General features: G+C 32.4%; 2 protein-coding genes across 5 annotated transcripts in view; one reads left to right on the plus strand and one right to left on the minus strand.

Moving 5' to 3' along the window:
• LOC143067572 (uncharacterized) overlaps positions 1-10919 on the minus strand; it is a 31713-nt gene extending 20794 nt beyond the window's left edge. The window contains exon 1 of one of the 4 annotated variants that reach the window (XM_076240915.1): positions 10856-10919. The gene's annotated coding sequence lies outside the window, so the exon portion shown is untranslated. Of the gene's footprint in view, positions 1-900; positions 1043-10777 lie in introns of those variants that run through there. The other 3 variants (XM_076240917.1, XM_076240919.1, XM_076240916.1) reach the window with 3 other exon arrangements.
• On the plus strand, positions 10785-18633 carry LOC143067573 (uncharacterized). The gene is made up of 2 exons (XM_076240920.1): positions 10785-10987; positions 14625-18633. Exon 2 carries the CDS (start codon positions 14626-14628, stop codon positions 15592-15594), a length of 969 nt encoding a protein of 322 aa, XP_076097035.1. The 5' UTR covers positions 10785-10987; position 14625; the 3' UTR covers positions 15595-18633.
• Positions 18634-21855: the final 3222 nt, after the last annotated feature.

Below are 21855 nucleotides of genomic sequence, written 5' to 3' on the forward strand. Positions count from 1 at the left end.
TATTATGGTTGTGTAACCAATATCTGAGTACCGTAATGTCATTATGATATTTAGTCATCTTAAATAAATAAAAGTATTTCCTTCAACATGTTCAAGAAGAGATGAAATTAAAATACAAAATTTATTAAATTCCTTGTGCTACATGACAACAGCTGCGGTGGCAGATCCACAGGGGGATTGGGGTTCGGTGGTTGGACACATGGTTGGAAACACCCCCCCCTTTTATCCTAAGTTGGGAACCACCTTTTGAAAATGTCTGGATCCACCCCTGAGCTGAGTGCATGATCATATCTGTCAAGTTACAAACAAAACAGGGTAGGTTTTACAATGCACATATGTTAAATGCACAGTACATATTGAGATAAACTGAACATCAGATATCAGAATTGCAGAATTATCAACAGGTGTATCATATATCATTTGAGGAGAATAACTATCATTTTTTGACCAAATTTCATACTTAATATTTAAGCTGAAGAAGTTTGAACAGATGCATCAGCTGGACAAATCGAAGTACCTTAGAGCAGTAACAGACAGATTAGCTTTAAAAAACTGTGGCCAAGTTTTGCCATTCCAACAATAACAATGGTGACATTTGATTGATATATATCATCATAGGTTTTAAAATCAACAAAAACAACCAATACTAACATACATATAAGACAAAAAAAAATCTGAACTGCAGTAAACATTAAATATTTTACTCTCCTATATTTATCCTTGCTTATGTAAGGTGCACCAAATCAAAATTTACAGCTGAAAAAGTTCAATCCAGCAACACACTTTACTGACTTGCCCATTTTTTAAACAAAATAAAACTTCTAAAGAAATTCTGTATGTTACAAATTTAATTTGTGCAGAAAATATCTATTTCTAAATTAAACACATAAATTAACATACCTGCAAAAGAAATCAATTGCATGTTCTTATATCCTGGTGATTTAAAAACTTCTTTTTTCACATCCCACATAAGATATTGAATTACTCACTCAGGTACATGTACAAAACACATTGTAAGGATCATATTTGTATCAAGATTTGTAAATTTAAATGTGAATAATTACATGGAGAAAAAATATAGACCCTGTGGATATTTTTATCTTGTCTGATACAAATAGGATTGTCCTCACCTATTGTGATTCTCATATTAATGTGGTCATTCAGCCGTTTCATAGAATTAGGTAGAGAAATAAATAAAAAAAATTCAAACATGGGGAATCTAATGAAAAACTTAATAGATGAAAAAGTTTTTTTTTTAATGAACAGATGGTCAATGCACATACTGACTTACTCACTGTCACAACAAGAGGCTCCAAGTATCCATGAACAATTTCTATGAGTCAGATTATTAAAAGGCCTTGTTTTCTTTGTAATTGACATGGGGAATAAATTTTATTCAATAAAACTGTCATTTCAATGAAGTGCCATACATTGAACATAATTCAAAAGTATGACAACTGGAACAATATTCCTTTTTTGCGTCATTTACTACTTATTACACGATTCACAACTGCATTCACACAAAATGCAAAGATTTTCATAATAGTGAGGCTGATTTATCAGAAATTTTATTTTTTCCTAAAATCTAATTAATGAAACAGAAAGCCAATAATTGAAAATGTATGCTGGAAATATATTGTGAAAATATATTACACTACACTTGTTTACATAGATTATACTAAGGGCTAAACATTCTCAAAGTTGACTTTCGTTTATATGCATTTACTGTACTTTTGAAACCAGTGAGGATGCCCATATATTGATTAAAATAACTTTTTCTCCCATTTTATATTCTAAGCTACATAAAATAACTTCAATAACATTTATGATCCAATCTTTAGCATATATTCAATGATCCATGTCAATATTTATTTGCAGTTTATTAATAATTTGTTCCAAGGGGAGATGAGTACAATCTTATATATGGACCATAATTTGGTATTCGGCCTTTGGTTTCTTTTTGTATCCTTTTTTATAAGTTCTAAAACTTTAACTTTTATTCTGTGGGTTGTGTTGGTGTTAGAATAGTATTAATGGAACAATTGAGTTTTTCAAGAAAAAATTAATACATTTTGATTCACCGTTTACGTGACAGGAAACCAAACAGGAAACCAATCTTTATTTTCTTTATTTTGCACAATATATTTCAAAAGACATAAATGAACACCATTACTAGTGTTACTTGCTTCATGTTAATATTTAAAATCTATTTTCAATGTTAAATTAAAGTTTTTTTTAAATGCGACAGGACACCATAAGAAACCGAAAGCATTTTTTTAGTTTTATTTTATTGCAAAATCTGCTTAAAATAATCTGAACAGTATACTTTTTCTTAAAATCCATCTTAAATGTAACAGTATTATAAAACTCCTAAATATGTGCTTGTTTTGAAAACAATTAGTACAATTTATTCAGAAATTTCCATATTTTCTTCATTGATACAGGATACCATAATCGTTGTATCTTGATGTTTTAGCCAAAAAAATGTATTTATATTTGGTTTTGAAATTCCAGTTATATACAATTTATTCCAAATCATTGGCAATGTAAAATTCTTTAAATCCAGTAAAGAAAAAAACTTTTAACTTGGAATTAAAATCTTTAAAATAGGCACCATGTGATATTTGTGACCTGTACACCATCTACATGGTTTCCACATTTTAACCTACTTTAGTGGGCTAAAATCAATAAAGTACTTCCTTTCAAGTCATTCATGGTAAAAGTTTACTTCTCCTTTGACAAGTTTATTGCGTTTCTGAAAAGTGTTTGCAGAACATGAATAAAAAAAAATAATTAAAAATTGTGACAAAGATACCAACTTTGTACATTCCAAGTGTAACGGTACATTAACATGTATTTTTTATTAAATTATCTTTATTCACCTAAAATATCCAGTAATATTTACTGCTGAAGCAAAATCAATCCACAATGATAAGAGACGTAATGTCGATTGAATTTTCCAAGGACCCTTTACATCGTTATCTGGAAACGAAGTGTGTTATAACGTCTGTCAAATCTGAAATCGTTTTTGTCAAGTCATTGGGGATTTATTTTCACAAGATCGTATGTAACATTATGCACATAGGAAAAATAATAGACCCCCAGCGCAATCTCTTTGAAAATTGTATTTTCCTTTTTTAAACCAGACGAAACAAGTCTACAGATTATGTTTGCTAACATCCCGTTGGAAACAAAAACAACGTTTAGACCTAGTATTTCATATATCGGGCTGTAAGGGTGTGATCACATGTTAGTCACATGTTTCACGTATGACCGGAAATGATTAGAACTTAACGACAAAAACAATTTTAATAAAAAAAAAGGAAATAACTGGACTTTTGTTTCGTGTGAAATGTAACGCATAACGATAACGTCATTTTCTAACTTAATTATTACGAAGAACAAAACTAGAATGTAAATCATCTCTGATTTACCTGTTTGAACTTCTTGCGAGAGTTCATATTTACATATTGTTATAAAGAATTCTATTACAACAAAGCAGATTACATTATCTAAAATTTGCGTTACGAAATTGGAAACCAAAGTAACGCTAGTGTTCTTACACCTGCTACAGAAATACTTATAGTTCTCGGCATTTTCTTCTGACTATTCTTATTGGTCGATGTTCATTATTATTTGAAAGCAAAAGTTACGAATTTGCCGTTGACGATTATCTACAAATCAGTCAGCGTTATGCACTTTGGAAGCGAAAAGTAACGCGAGAAACGACACAAAAATACGGTCGTATAATCTTTGAAATTTGTTAATTTCAATTTTTTTTCTAGGGAAGAGTAGCATACACTTGTATGTTGATAAAAATAAAGGCATCTTTAGATGTAGTTACAACTTTTCTTACAGTAATACACATTTTTATCACTTATCTATAGTTATAGGAAACGAGCCCAATAGCAAATTATGGTCCATATCTGGGGATCAATAAAAAAAATCCTAATAGCAATGTCAACATGAAATACAAAAGTAATAAGGAAACATTTATGCAATAATGTTTAAATCAAGAGATGACAATCTTAATTGTCCATTTTCATGCTGGCCACTTATCACTTTGATCTGTCAAAAACTTTAAACTGTCCCTCAGCAAGAATTCTACTTATCCATAATAATTCACAAGAGTGTTTAATGGTCTAATTGTTCATCCTAACTATAGAAAAATTCTTATTGCTTCTGGACTGTCAGGACTATCTATATGTACATTTGTAGCTAATGTCTAATGATCTATGTCCTAATTTCCCATCATAGCAGAAAGAAACTCTTATCCCTTTTGGACAGTCCAATTATCTCGCTATCTGACACAATAAGACCAATTATTATACTATTATTTAAGTATCTCAATTAACTTCTTCAGACTATCTAGACTTCTCATGTTTAATCACTATTTCAATATTATTCAATAATAAAATTAAGTAATACTGTGGTCTATTAAGCATGAAAGTCTACAAAAAAAATTGTCATACAGAAAAAAAAAAACATCAACTCATTAATCCCCCTCTCCCTCTATAAAAAAAATAAAATAAAAGTGAAGAAAAAAAGAAATCTTAATTTTTTTACAGATACTTCATTTTGTTTAGAAAGGAATATTTAAATGATAGAACGTAAAAGTAAATATTTTTCAGAAGATGGTTCACACCATTTCTAAAAATGAGGAATCCTTGAACTTATCTTTAACATTTCATTATTCTGAAACCATAAGTTACATATCAAGAAAATAGTATTGAAATCATTATATTTAGAGCTGGACATTTTGTATACATAGCTCATGTACAAAAATGTACATGATGTAAACGCCTGTTTATTGCTAAAACATTTTTATCAAAATATCTTTTGGTAATTTTCGTCCAGTTGTTGTCTTTAGTCAGAAAAATCAGTTAATTGTAAGTGCTGATTTTTTTACTATTAAATCATTGACATACATTAAATGATAAAATCAATCCATCCTAAATATTTATATTTTTCCACCAGCACAATACATAGATTTCATAACTGCAACACAAGTTTTAAAATGCTGTAACTTTCTTAATAATGCTTGAAAATTTATAAAAGTGGTAGTTTTGGATAGCTAACAGATTACTCTTTCAAATTAATGCAATGTTAGTATTAAGCAACAATTATGTAACCAATTATAATGTTAACTGTATCTAAAATATTTTTCACCAAATTTTCACTTTCAAATGAAATTAGCTTCTGCATAGGTATTCCTAGAGGGTTGGTTTTATTATATGTTGTTCCTATGGCCATTATCTACAAAAGGGTGTCTCAGATTTCAGATAGAATGTATAGAACAAATTTTACACCTAATTAAACATTTATCTTCTTTTATGTGATTAGGATGTTTACACTAATTATAGATTTATGAGAGAATGGAATCTCGTAGGGACAATTTGAGACACCCTTTTGAAGCCCATAATGTGTTGATTAAGATTTTGTTAAAACTTTCTGTATAGTTAAAGAGATGATAGAGCTAAATTAATTCAAGTGAACTGACAGAGATTTTGCCACTAATTACATAATGATTGCATAATAAAAATATTGCATTCATATAAAAGATTAATCTTTTATCTATATACACCTCTTTTATTATTTTTTATGCATTCATGAGAAAGTTACAGCATTTTAAAGGTTAGTGATTGGAAGTAAAAAAATCTTTGTATTGCGCTACCTTAAGAGGACAAAGGGAGACAATCTCAATTCCCTATATATTGTGACTTTTGTGTATTTGTTCAACATATATATGTTGTAAAAATATCTATTAAAATTTCAGATAAAACATTTAGAATCATTGAACTAAAACAATGGAAAATAATATAAACTAAGTATGTCACTATACTTGTTCAGTTTGTTTTTTCTAAAAAAATCTAGTAATTATGATGCGAAATATGTTCTAGTTACTCCCCTTTGGCCTAACATTGGATATTCTCGCTTAACTGATTTTGATTTGTGTTCACTCCACCTTTAGTTTTAAAGTGAATTCCTTTTCCTAATCCATGTAGTCATTACATTAGAATTCTTTAAGAGTATATAATCAGATCGAAAAAAAATTGTGTATTTGTTCAACATATATGTTGTAAAGATATCTATAAAATTGAGAAAGGAAATGGTGAATATGTCAAAGCGACAACCACCCGACCATAGGGCAAACAACAGCCGAAGGCAACCAATGGGTCTTCAATGTAGCGAGAATTCCCGCACCCGTAGGTGTCCTTCAGCTGGCCCCTAAAATATGCATAATAGTACAGTGATAATGGACGTCATACTAAACTCCGAATTATACACAAGAAACTAAAATTTAAAATCATACAAGACTAACAAAGGCCAGAGGCTCCTGACTTGGGACAGGCGCAAAATTGCGGCGGGGTTAAACATGTTTATGAGATCTCAACCCTCCCCCTATACCTCTAGCCAATGTAGAAAAGTAAAAGAATAACAATACGCACATTAAAATTCAGTTCAAGAGAAGTCCGAGTCCGATGTCAAAAGATGTAACAAAAGAAAATAAATAAAATGACAATAATACATAAATAACAACAGACTACTAGCAGTTAACTGACATGCCAGCTCCAGACCTCAATTAAACTGATTGGAAGATTATGTCTTCATCATATGAATATCAGGTACAATCCCTCCCTTTAGGGGTTTAGTATCATACTATCATAAAATATATGAGAAGAACATAACCCGTGTCATGCCAACAACTGTTTTTTTAGAAATAAATGTGTTTAGTTCTGATGCAAAGACCCTATCAGTGAATCAATGTTAAAGCCAAAATATGCAATCTTTAATGACCTGACAACAGTATCGTAACTATATCCCCTTTTAATAAGTCTATTTAAAGGTTTTGTTAGTTTCTGAGGAGAATACTGAAATTTTTGTGCTTTATAAAGAATATTTCCATAAAATTTTGGATGTGAAATACCTGAACGTATAAGATGTCTGCATGTTGAGTTATATTTACGAATTATTTCCTTATAACGGTGATAAAATTTAGTAAATGTTTTGACCAGTTTGTGATATCGAAAACCCTGGTGTAATAATTTTTCAGTAATACATAAATTTCTCTCGCTAAAATCTAATACATTGTTACATACACGAGCGAATCGTACAAGTTGAGATATATAAACACCATAAGATGGTGACAAGGGAACGTCACCATCTAAAAATGGATAATTAACAATAGGAAATGAAAAATCATCTCTTTTATCATAAATTTTTGTATTAAGCTTCCCGTTTATGATATAGATATCAAGATCGAGGAAAGGGCAGTGGTCATTGTTATCATTAGCTTTATTTAAAGTAAGTTCTACAGGATAAATTTCTTTAGTATACATACTGAAGTCGTCATTATTTAGAGCCAATATATCATCCAAATATCTAAAAGTATTGTTAAATTTTTGTATCAAATGTTGTTTTGATGGGTCTTTGCTAATTTTAGTCATAAATTGTAACTCATAACAATACAAAAACAGGTCCGCAATAAGTGGTGCACAGTTAGTCCCCATTGGAATTCCAATAACTTGACGATATACGGAATCTCCAAAGCGAACAAAAATGTTATCAAGTAAAAATTCAAGTGCATAAATAGTATCAAAGCATGTCCAATTGACATAGTTCTTTTGTTTATTGCTACTAAAAAATGATCTAAAAGAGTTTGAACATATGTACTCGCATTCCGACTTTTTAAATGCCCAGTTAATTATGTACTTCGAGATTCCGCCAGTATAGATGCACCCCTTGATTGACTGCAAGGGTACAGCGGATCCATGTACACTCTCTAAGGAATAATGGAGATGTGTCCTTTACAATATTAACCCACCACCAGAACAATCCCCATCTCAACACCGCCCAAGGGAGCATGTAGGACACTGGGAAGTCTGTTATTATGGTGGAGGAAGCCGAAGTACTCGGACAGAACAGACAACCCGAAGAGATTTCAGAAGATTGATCTCCAGGTCAAGCTGGGAACAACTTTGACCTACCAAGGCCCCTGAAGTATCCAAGCTAGTTTAAACTCCGGTTTGGATACCAGAGATGTGTGTGAGAGGTAGTCCAAATAATTATGACGTCTTGAAAGGCTATTATAATTTTTTTCTTTGACGCCTTACTTCGACGTCATAACGCCAAACTCATATTTTCAGTTGGACTTTGAGAGGGAATTTAGTGCTTTATTAAAACCTTTAGCTGATTTCTCCTTAAGATGCTTCATTTTAGGAGTATAAAATATATTTTTGAACCAAACTCTGTACATTTTGACGGACCTTAATTTCCGGATAATGTAAAACAAAGGTTCCGGAAATTCGGGTCTGTCCAAATTTTACTGAGTTTTTATTTTACAATCACCTAAAAAGAAATCAGATAAACGTTTTAAAAAATGCAGTCGACATGTTCCCGCCTCGGATGGAATTGTTATTTATATTATTATTTCTTTAGGGATTATAGTGTGTGATAACATTGTGTGAGGGAATTCGACGTTTGCTGTACTACTGTTCACTCCAGCGCAATTTATGACAATACCACTGTATCAATCAGAATGATTTTTTTTGCAGTGTTTTAAGAAATGATTTTACTTTGTTGTCGCGTATTATTCGTGATACATTCAATGTTTTAAAAAGGCGAATTTTCTGTATAAAGTCAATGATTATGTTGACTTTTGAAGGCCAAACTTTTTACAGCCTTAAATACGCAAATAAAAGATCCAAAAACTATACCAATACAGAATGACATGTTTATGAAATTATAGCAAATCTATTGGTTAACAAATTTTTATTCGTTGTTGCAAAATAATGAACTTAAAATATCTGACATTTTCTCCCTACCCAGTTTACCCCTATACATTTTTATGATGTGGACTGGTCATTGTTATTGAATCGTAGGCAATTTGATTGGATTAAGTTGTTATTAGTTTACCTACAAACTTGTTTATGCTTTTCATACATGACTATTGATTAATTAGAACGTGCATGAATGTGTACGGTAACTAAAATGACCTTCAAACTGGACACTGGACGAGTCAATATTATGTTTTATCAATGAAAGTTAAGGTATGAAAGGTAAGAATTGCCACTTCTTCTATTTTCACAAAATTTTCTGAATACACATTTGAAAGATTATTTTTAAAAGCCTATTGTGGAGATAAAAGAGAAAGTTTACAAATAAGACCTTTTGTTCCATTAAACAAGTCATTTCTTAAGAGAAATGCCGAAATATATTTTACGCACGACTACGGCAGGTAAAATTATTATTTATCATAACAAAAAAAAAGCATTTTTCAGTCTCATTGGAATATGTTAATTACAATTAATCACAAACTTAAGAAGTAAGTAAATAAAGTCAAAATATGTCCGATCTGCCTATTTCTGGACATCAAAAGTCAATACGATCGTTTTAAAGTCAATTTCGTCTACCTCACAAAATCTTGTTAGGCACTATAATTGGAAATATTTTGCACAAACAAACACATAAAAGGTAAGAATTTTTATATATGCAATTTTTTTTAGCCTTCAATGAAAATTTTATGGCTAAATTGGGTCTCAAAGTTGAGAGCAAAATATGCTCTCAAAGTCCAACCGAAAATGGCGGCTTCAGCATTATGACGTCGAAGTAAGGCGTCAAAGAAAAAAAATTATAATAGCCTTTCAAGACGTCATAATTATTTGGACTATGTGAGAGGGTGAAAATCACCCTTCTAATGTATTGACATTTTTAGCATCCGGAGTGAGGATAGAATTCGGGACCTTCATCACTGTAGCCATCATCTTAACCAGGTTGGGAACAAACCCTCTCTATGGTGATTATACCTGTTTAGAGGGATAATCCTTCTATAGAGGGATAAAATTATTCCTCTATAGAGGGATATTTTTGTTTAGACTGGATTTAAATCAAAACAGGGCATAATGGCATTCTCTACTTATTATGGCAGTAACCTGCAACAGTTGATGCACCAATTGATGTACTTAGTTTAATATGCAGATGCCCAGTTTGCTGCTTATCTGACTAAATATAAAATCTATTGTTCACCATGATTGAAAGCTGTGAGGATCAGGTAAATTCTACTCACTTATGCCTCACTGAACAGAATTTCTATCGTGAGATTTAACATGAAATTTAAAGGTCAACTATGCCTTTTGATGTTGATCAGGTGTTCAGATAGGTATACAATAGATTGCAAGTTTTGTCACTTTAGCAGAAAACTGGTTATCCCAATTTTTAGTAAAGTGCAAATGTTGATGCATATACTGCTAGAGATTATAGCCAATATAATTAGAAAATGCCATTCTGCCCTAATTTGCTTTAAATCCAGTGCAAACACAAATACCCCTCTATAGATGGATAATTTTACCCCTCTAAAGAAGGATTATCCCTCTATACAGGTATAATCACCATACAGGGGGTTTGTTCCCAACCTGTTAACCACTAGACGAGCTCTGACATCCCATGGCCCCAGCTTGTCTGGCAAAACAGCCGTTTGACCTCTGACTAGCTACATAAAAGGTAGACCAATTAACAAGAGTCATAATTATTTGGACTACATAAAAGGACCATATCTTTTCGAACACTCACCATTCTGGAAGAGGCAAGGATGGCAGGTGAAATAAAAAAAAAAATGTTACCAGTAGTGAGAGTTATTGCGACACCGGCCGAGTTTAAGAAAAGAGGTGGCGAGTCAGCAGATGACGAGCTGTTTGTGGGGCGAGTTGTCTAAATTTCCAGTGACAGACAGGTGCCCGTTGGTGTTTTACTAAAGTGAAGATATATTTTTTACAGAGACCTGTGGCTGTGTTGTTTAGATTTCTAATCAGTTTCAAGAGATTCCAGTATGTTAAGCAAAATTACCACACATTCATACCAGTTCTGATAGGCCCCAACTGGAAAATCGGAATGACCGCTAAACAGGAAAAGGAAGTGACGACAAAACCGGAACTATAATCAGTGATTGTTTACCGTAGAAACTTGACGGTGGACCTCAAGAATTTACTAAGTAATTTACTTACATTTATGATTATCACTTCAAACGAAACGACACCATTGTAATGTATTTCTTTACCTGAGCCTGGTTTTTACCGTTGGCGTTAGTTAAGATGAGGTCAAGCTTCATTGCATCTTTTTTATAGAATTGCCAGTAGCTGCAGAGTAGGCCTGATTAACAGGTCAATAGCTGAATAGGCAAAACAAGTGAATAAATTTGAAATGAAACCATGCATTATATGGGCTGGAATCAGGGTTGGCAAACACAGGCACTTGTCTCAGAAAAAATTTTCCTATGTATACCTTAATGTGTTATATTAAGGTAGCAGTAAATACATGTACAGTAGTTATGAATATGTGATAAATAGCCTGCTGTTTAATCCATATCGCGTAACTTTGATGTGCACCCTTTATCGCATACCCTTTATCACACCCCTTCCCTTTATCGCATACCCTTTATCACACTCCTTTTTTTTTTTTTTTACATAGTCAGTTTTTTTTTATGTACATGATGTAAGCTTAAAAATAGGTACGGTCATTCAGGCGTGACACAATTTATTGAATGACGTCATTGTTTGGTATGTACAAATGTACATGTGACGTCACGAACGTCAAGTTTTCATAATTTTTGGCACACCTGTGAAAAATACAAAGCACACAAAAAAATACAACAATAAACAAAATATTTTTAAAACAACAGCACGCAAATTGTAAGGTAACTCCTGTGCTTTGGATAAGTAATTGAGCAGTTCTTTTAAGGCTTTTAAAACAAGACAAAAGTAGAACCGTTACTGAAGGTAACCCAGTGAACAGTTCATATAATATAACTCTCCTGTTGAAATATATGATAAAGCGTATAAAACATGGCAAAATCTGTATCACATGCTGCATCACCCTCGACCAATATCATCCCTTGGGCTGATATTGGTGGATAGGGATGATATGACATATGATACGGATTTTGCCATGTATTATTCTCTATAATTATATAGGAATTTTTTTCTGAGACAAGTGCCTGTGTTGGCAAAGTATAATACCCACCTGGGTTTTCCCAGGCTGGGCAATTCTCCCAGAAATGGGGAATACTGGGCATTACAGGGCAATATGATTTTTTAAGCTTATTTTAACACAAAATAGTAAAGTCTTGGTGTAGTTTCATAGTACTACAGCTTAGTACATGTATATACTTTTTATACAGATTACCATTGACAGCCATTTCTAAAAGAATGAAAAATAATTCAATTTCATCCCCTTCTATGTAGACAGAATACAAGATTTGCACATTTAAGGAAACCTTGTTAATTACCAAGCATTGTTTCAATAATCCATACTTTGAAAACAAATATTTATTGCAATGTTTAAGTTAATTGTTAATTTCAAATGTTAAACATTCATATTGCTAATCATTGCTACATGTAAATAAACACCTTAAGGAGTCATGCCATTAACACTTATAGAATTGAAAGGGCTGATTATTGTTACATAAACAAATCTACATTCTAATCTGAATAATTAATTAGTGACGGTACATATACATATATACATTATTTAAATGTAATTTTTCTTACATGTAATTGTAAATTCTTAATAGGAGTTAAATTTATTTAAAAAAAATAATTTTGCTTTATATTTACAGTTTTACCAATCCAGACAAACAAAAAAGGTTATATATATATCTTAAATGTATAACAATGGTGTTTGATCCTATATAAAATTCAGACCAGTATTTTATATTACCCAGTATTGCCCAGTATTACCCAGTAAAACCCGGGTTTTCCCACTGGGCTGGGCAATACTCATAAAACCCGGGTTCTTGCCAACACTGGCTGGAATCAATTTATTATGTTTTGGTTTGTTTTTAAAATTGCCATAACCAATCATTCATCATTATTTTGTGTATGCCAGTAAATTGTATATTGTAGCTGATTGAAAATTTCTGTCTGTCACTATAATCTGACCTTGACATCAATCTATCAAGTATAATCTGACCTTGACCTCATTTTCATGTTTCATTGGTCAATAATTCTTATTTAATTTTGCATATAAGGGAACATGTTTATATACACACACTATTGGGGGGCTTCTGGTAGTCGCTCTTGAAGTTATATACTTTTTTCAATAGATGACATCACGTTGATAAACTACTTTCTGTAACAAATGTAACAACATGCAAATGATGGCAGCGATGATAACACAAACCAGCAGCTGTTTAAAAGTGATATGAACTTGATTTCATTTCATTGCTTTTTTAGGAAATGGAGACTTAAATATTACTTTATATAGTTGGACTCATCATACCTAAAAGAGATGAGTCCCTGGACTCGCCTTCAAAAATCCTAAGTGAGAACCCTGCCAGCTTAAGGTTTAGTTTTTTTTTTACTTCACGTTTGTCAAGGATTTGTATAGTCTCACTTGTAGTGAGAAAACCAGATAGGGACTAAGGGTTTAAACCGAAAGATTTTGAAAGCAGAGAACAATATGCAATAATCAGCATGACTTAAAAAGCTTTTTAAAAAAGTGCAGATACTTAGAATCAGTGACGAACCTGTGTGTTGCAGTTGTGTTCTATAGTTGGATGTAAAGTTTATATTTTTGCACTTTTTTTTTGTTTCTGAAAATTAAAGTTTAATAACAAAATTACTTTCAAAGTTGTTGTACTTTTAAAGAAGATGTCAATGAAAATAGGATGAAAACAGTGAATACATTTTACATTGTCCACACTTCCAAAATTAAAAGCAATAAGTATTGTGGTCTTGGAACAATAACCAAGAATGGGAGAAGGAACAAGTTAAGTCTACAAGGGCACTCATACCAAAAGCTTAGATATTGATATCATTAATACATGTAGTATTTTTATTATTATATTATTGCACTGCCTGAAGTATAAGTCCATCAGGTACACCGACACTGTTGTCGTAAGTCTACGGTTGTGCAGCTGAAATCGAAAACAGATTTCTTTTTAACTACCCAGTAATTGACTGGCAAATTTTGAAAATTTTATTTTCCCTCCCCAAATTATAAAGATTTGAGAAGTATCCATTATTTTTGGCAGTATACATGAAGAGTGGATTTTCATACCTGCCTATTGCCACTATTTGCAGGGGTTTTCCCCCATGGAGGCTCTCAATTGGAAATTTTGAAAGAGCATTAATTTTGTCCACAATTTAAAACAAAACAATCAATTTAACCATTGGTGTAGGATTGTTAAAGTAAATGAAGCAAATAAACATTATAAAAATAAATTTGTCCTGTGACTTTCTGTCGGTTTACCAGTTAAAACAACCATGAACATTTCAATTGACCAGTATTTGCCAGTATTGACCACTTGGGGAGTATTGTCCAGGGCGGTAAATACCGGTAAATACCACTGGTAAATACTGGGGGTGGTATTTACCGTCCAACCTTGCCTTTAAAGGTTTTGTAGAACTGTGAGAGTCATTTGCACATTAAACCCCTAATTAACAGTAATCATGATAAGAATTAAGAATCTAGACATGAAGTGAAAAAATGGGATATTTGATATGATAAATTTATAACAACTTAACAAAAATAGTAAGTATAAATTCTCTTAAAACCAGAAATGAAATATTTTTTCTGTGAAAAATACATTTTCATACCCTTACTAATCAAGCATTTGATTTCTTTTTCAGAATGAAGTTTTCATCCACTGCAGGTAATGGAGATGACGTAAAGGTTTCTCCTTATCCGGGATTTGACTTAGATGGTGATTACAATACACCTAGAGCTCCACCTAGAGTTAAACCAGAGGCACAGGAGTATGCTGATAAGAATAAAGGATCACTTCAGCTGTTTGGTAGTGGCACTCCAAGACCTATTGCTCAAACACCAAGACCTGAACCAAAATGTCCATCAACTGAAGGTATGAGAAACTATGAACTTGGACGGCATGGAACAGTCTCAAATTTATTAAATGGTTCTGCCACACCTAGACCAGATCCAGCACCTGCCCCTAAAATGCGTCCTGAAGCAATGGGGATCGCTGGAGGTCATAATGGACAATCTACATCTAATCTGTTTACTCAGTATGGTAAACTCCCGATGAGTGCAAGGGCTGCTCCTAGAATTAAGCCAGAGGCAGAGGGGGCTTATGAACCTCACAAAGGAAATAATATGAAATGTCTTCTTCATGATCCAAAAAAGTTGCCTGCATCAGCTCGAGCAGTTCCGAGAGTCAAGCCAGAGGCTGCAGGTATTGCTTGCAAGGAAGGAAGAGGAATGATGAAGAATCAGTACAAGTTTGCTTCTGGTGCCTTGTCTGATAGACCTGAGCCCCGTGTCAAACCAGAGGCATCTGGAAATGCAGAGAAAGGAAAAGGAAATGCAATGAAAGCTTTACAGTATGATTATGGTCACCAGCGAGCATCTCCAAGACCAGAACCAAGAGTGAAAGAAGAGGCATCAGGAACAGCAAATCTTGATAAAGGAGGGCGTATGTCTCGGCTCATGCATGAAGGAAGTAAAATGCGAAAATCTCCTAGACCACCACCAAGAGCGACAACCACTGAAGCTAAAAATATTCTTAGAAAATCTCAAGGTCAGATGTCTCAAATATTTGCAAGCTCAGCTAAAATGACACTTGTTCCTAAAGCTGGAAGATGATTTGTCATATGATATTATACCATTACATGTCCACATGAATTTGTTGTCGTGTACAGTTTCAAATATTGTTTAAGGATAAACAGAAAACAAGGCAGACACTTTACATTGTATGATTTAGTCAGGAAATACGTATTTAATGTAACTTTTTTCAGAAAATGTTTGAACAAAAACAGCACACTAGATTGTCAATTGTTCATAAGACGTAACTGATATATTTTACAGCTACGTTATTTGCATAAGTTACATCCCTTTAATGTCAGGCTCTCATTTTCTTATTCTATCAAGGTTGTGGATAAATTAAATAGAAACCATTAGGCATTGCATATTATAAGAAAATTAACATGAAAAAAATGCATATAATCTTAGTAAGGACCATTAAAAATGTTTGTAGTTGATCTAAGATATACTAGTATTGCACTTAGTTTTAGCTAAATATAATGAGCTCGAACAAAATATTCTTTGACTTATATATATACCCTTTCACAGTTTTTGAAATGCTTTAAATCATTATTTTCACATATATCCACAATAGGTCTTCATTTCAGAAATATTTATTGACCACAAGACAAGCCATCTGAATCCATCATAGGTTTCAAATCGTATGTATAAGCAACCAAGAATAAGATTATTAGCACTGCTATCTTAATCAGGCAAAATTATTTTAGCCAAAAAATGATTGATAGTGTACTTGCTGTAAATTCACCATTTTACATATTTTCCATTGTCAGATTATATTACAAAGTGTATTACTGCCATCATAATGTTACAGATTTGTCTGATGTGTTTTGTGTTTAAGGCCTAACTTTCAGATTCAAAATTTTGACAGATATAATTTCTGAGATCTGTAAATACTAAAGTTCAATGCTGGCTGCATGTTCTTTCTTTTACATTAATTCATTCAAAGAGAAAACATAGAAAGAGTCACATGATAAGTCTGAAATATAATTTGTCATTTGTTTTCATTTTGAATGAACAACATTCTATATAGTAGAATTATTGTGGTGCTTTATTTTTACACTTGCCTGTATTTAGAAGTGTGTGGAAGTGTGTCACATGTTATTATATTAATAAAATATTTTAAAGTTATAGAACTGATAATTGTAATTTACTAAAGTTACAGATTATTTTAAAGTAATTGTCATTAACATAATCATTTATTCTTTTTGGTTTGAATAGTAAAAAAAAACTATAGATTTGCCAAAATAGGTTTCATGATATTTGCTCAAATGTTATGGGTATTTATTATTTGTATGAATAGTATTAGAATTATTCTATAAAAACTGACTTCGTATGAACAATTATGTACAGTATATGTTATATGTTTCCTAATAGATACAAAGTTTTTATCATTGCCTGATAATTTTGTCACTCTTTTTATTGACAAACTGGTTTGTTGAAATTCAATCACTATTGTTGTAAAAATCAAGTCATTTTTGGCAATACCAATCAAGTGTTAGTTTAAAAATCAGTCTCATAATGAAAACTTTACTTTCATACTTTTAACAAACATTATTTGTGTAAAACAAATTACTCAGACTGACTGAAAAACTGATAAAATAATGACGTTTTCAACTCTTATGGGATAAAGGGACATAACTCAATGTGAATTTACTCTGATTATCTCAAAAATATCATATTCCTATATAGGTGCAATAATATTTTCTATTTATTTTATGAAATAAATAAACATGTCCATAGTTATTTTTAGTACCAATTTATTTATATTTTTTCTACAATTTTTTTTATAACAACTATATATTATTGTGTAAATCTGTTTTGTGATATTAATTGTCTGTGATTTTCTTGTATTTTTTGTTTTATTTTTATACACACATTCAGTAGAGTAATTTGCTTACCTGTAAATGTTTTGCGACATACACATTATATTATTAAAATAAATTATCATTTCTCTTCTACATTTTTTGTAATTCAGATTTGTTTAAAACATAACTTGTTTAGAAAATGTTAAATACTCCTTTGTTCAATAACTTATATTTTTGTGACATTTTTTATGTTAACATAATTTTATATCAGTTTTTCTTTTCAAAAGTTAACAATGTGGATGTTTTTAAAAAATTTACAGATTTACAATTATTCTCTTGGTCAATATACATGATATAAGCAATTCAAATCCCGTGTCTTCTAGGAATTGAAAGGAACAGAATGTTTTGACTAACTTGGTATCAAAATTCTGTAAAAAAAATATATTTTAATCAACCATCAAAATTTATATAAAGTTTTAAGTAAGAAAGAGTAGTTATTTGTTTAGGCATTCAGGTATGTGTATGTAAATTCTTGTAATTCTAATAACATCTAAAATATCTGTAATGGTAGTAAAATATAACCTCCCTTTAGAACACTAGTTAATACTATTAAAACACATTTTGAGTCAATTTGATGTTTATTGTAGTCTCTGGTTCCTGCAGACACTTAACAGTTTTGACAACTAGATAAATTTCAATATAATGGTTATTCTAGAAAACAAATTTCAAAATCATTACAAAACTTTTCATTGAACTCATGAACCTGACTAAAATTGGAGCACTATTTAAGTGTTTAAACACTGTAAATTTTCCTATAATATTTTAGGTGTATATGACTAGGTTAAATGATCATATTGGCCACAAATATGACTGGATTTATCAGATGGCAAATTCATATTTATAAAAAAACAAACTTCAGTGGTTTTCTTTGTCCATTACAATTTTGCCATGTGTAAACCAGTTTGGCTGCTTGGCAAGGAAAATAACTTGCCTCAAATCAAATTTTCGATGTCAAAATCATGCTTCTAGAAACAGATTTTGATAATGACTGTACTGATTCCCTGTATCATGTTAAGATAATTGTCACTAGGATCAACTTTTTAAGGTCAATTTTGAAAAATCTTAAAGAAAATCTGAAATTTAATTTTACTTCACATCCATTTAAGAAGATTTTCATAAATTTGTTGTTATGTTGATTTTAAACAATGTTTTTTATTGTTTATTGTTTGTTTTATTATTATATCTGTAAACGAGAGAAATAAAAACATTAAAATACTTTTTATTCTTTCAGTTCAAACAAAATTTCTTTTTTTAATTAAAAAAACCAAAGTTGAAGACCATTATCACCAATGGGTCTTCCTGTGAATTGAATATACCTACATTCCTTCTACATATATCTGTGTCAGAGTATCTGTATCTACTCAGTAGGAAAAGTGCCAAGTGATCTTTACATCATGTGTACCTATCTGGTTACTTCATGTATTTGATTAACTGTTATATTGTTTTTGCAAGTTTTGTCCAGTACAGAACTTTTAATACCTTGAGGTAAATTAAGATTACATTGTATTATTATTGCCAACCATAAGATATTGTGCCACAAATTAAATTGCAATGTCTGCTTGCAAGATTAAGTTCAGTCAAACTTCCCAAATTGTCAATTTTACATGCTCAAATGGGTAACTGATTTATCCCCACATACACAAAGAGGTAACTGGTTATCCCCTCTGACATACACAAAGGGGCAACTGGTTATCCCCTCTGACATACACAAAGGGGAAACTAGTTATCCCCTCTGACATACCAAAAGGAGTAACTGGTTTATCCATGCATACTCAAAGGGGTAACTGGTTTATCCCTGCACACCCAAAGGGTAACTTACTGATTTATCCCCATATACACAAAGGGGTAAATGATTTATCCCCGTATATACAAAAGGGTAACTGGTTTATCCCTGCATACACAAAGGGGTTACTGGTTTATCCTCGCATACACAATGGGATAACTGATTTTTCCCTTTCACAAAGCGGAAACTGGTTAATCCCAACATACACAAACCTGGTTTATCCTCGCATACACAAAGGTATACCTGGTTTATTCCTGCATACGCAAAGTGGTTACTAGTTTATCCTCGCATACACAAAGGGCCGATAACTGGAGTATCTTTGCATACACAAAGCAGTAACTGGTTAATCCCTGCATATACAAAGGGGTAACTGGTTTATCCCTGTATACACAAAGGAGTGCTTAGTTTATCCCCGCATACACAAAGGAGTAACTAGTTTATCCCCGCATACACAAAGGAGTAACTAGTTTATCCCCGCATACACATAGGAGTAACTGGTTTATCCCTGCATACACAAAGGGGAAATTGGTTTATCCCTGCATACACAAGGGGGTAACTGGTTTATCCCTGCATACACAAAGGGGTAACTGGTTTATCCCTGCATACACAAAGGGGAAATTGGTTTATCCCTGCATACACAAAGGGGTAACTGGTTTATCCCTGCATACACAAAGGGGAAATTGGTTTATCCCTGCATACACAAAGGGGTAACTGGTTTATGCCTGCATACACAAAGGGGTAACTGGTTTATCCCTGCATACCCAAAGGGGTGACTGGTTTATCCCTGCATACACAAAGGGTTAACTGGTTTATCCCTGCATACACAAAGGGGTAACTGGTTTATCCCTGCATACACAAAGGGGTGACTGGTTTATGCCTGCATACACAAAGGGGTAACTGGTCTATCCCTGCATACACAAAGGGGTAACTGGTTTATCCCTGGATACACAAAGGAGTGACGGGTTTATCCCTGCATACACAAAGGGGTAACTTGTTTATCCCTGCATACACAAAGGGGTAACTGGTTTATCCCTGGATACACAAAGGGGTGACTGGTTTATCCCTGGATACACAAAGGGGTGACTGGTTTATCCCTGCATACACAAAGGGGTAACTGGTTTATCTCTGCATACACAAAGGGGTAACTGGTTTATCCCTGCATACACAAAGGGGTGACTGGTTTATCCCTGCATACACAAAGGGGTAACTGGTTTATCTCTGCATACACAAAGGGGTAACTGGTTTATCCCTGCATACACAAAGGGGTGACTGGTTTATCCCTGCATACACAAAGGGGTAACTGGTTTATCTCTGCGTACACAAAGGGTAACTGACTGATTTATCCCCATATACACACAGGGGTAATTGGTATATCCCCGCATATACAAACGGATAACTTGTTTATCCCTGCACACACAAAAGGGTGACTGGTTTATTCCTGTTCATTGTTGTTTTTCTTTTGTCTGGACAATCTTGTGATTATTGTTGTTTGTCTTTTATCTGGAAATTGTTGTGTTCCTTGTTACACTGTCCAGTGAATCTTTTCACAAAAATTCATAAGAGTAAAATTGATTGCAAGTTAAACTGAAATGTATTTTAAGATTTTAATGTTCTCTTTTAAGGGGACGACCATTTGATATAAAGGAGGATTTTGAAAATAAGTAACTCAGCTTTGATATTCACAAAAATAAATGGTTTGTTCTGTGGTAGTTTGAAAATAAATAACCTAACTTACAATGAATTGAAAATAAATAACTCGGCAGGTCTATTCGTAAGTATGAGATGGAACTAGATTCTTCATAAAATTCATCTTTTTTCAACAACAAAATTGGGAGACACTTCCCAAATCTTTTAATAATAAAAGTATAAATATTATTTAAATATACTTGAAATGTCTGAAAATGGGTTTCATTTTACTTGAGGTATATTGTCTCAGGAACACTTGCATCACTTTTATTACAGGACAGTAACGCCTCATGTAGGAAATCTTAAAACGAAAAGCTTAGTGTCTGGCAAGAAGCAAGTTTTGTTCTCCCTCGGACGTAGCCCCTGTATTTTTTCTGGATCAAGATTTCTTATTTATTTGTATTTTGTTCAGTGATCGCCCTTCTGTATTTTGTTGGTGTTGCATTCCTTTTGTAATTTAGTAATTTTGTTATTAACTTGATCATGAGTTTAAAAAAAAAACAAGCAGCCACATACCTAACTATGTGAATTTGTCCTACATATTGGTCGTTTTATGTTGTCCCTAAAACTTGTCTTATACTGAATCTACACAATTTGCTTTGAGACCAAAATATTATCAAACTAGAGGCTCTAAAGAGCCTGTGTCGCTCACCTTGGTATATATGTGCATATTAAACAAAGGACACAGATAGATTCATGACAAATTTGTGTTTTGGTGATGGTGATGTGTATGTAGATCTTACTTTACTGAACATTCTTACTGCCTACAATTATCACTATCTTTAATGAACTTGGCCCAGTAGTTACAGTGGAATATATTTTGTAAAAATTTACAAAAATTTACAAAATTTATGAAAATTGTTAAAAATTGACTCTAAAGGGCTATAATTCCTTAAGGGGTCAATTGACCATTTTGATCACATGACTTATTTGTAGGTCTTACTTTGCTGAACATTATTGCTGGTCACA

The sequence above is a fragment of the Mytilus galloprovincialis genome, chromosome 3, assembly GCF_965363235.1.
Source record: "Mytilus galloprovincialis chromosome 3, xbMytGall1.hap1.1, whole genome shotgun sequence".
In the NCBI taxonomy this organism is placed as follows: Eukaryota; Metazoa; Mollusca; class Bivalvia; order Mytilida; family Mytilidae; genus Mytilus; species Mytilus galloprovincialis.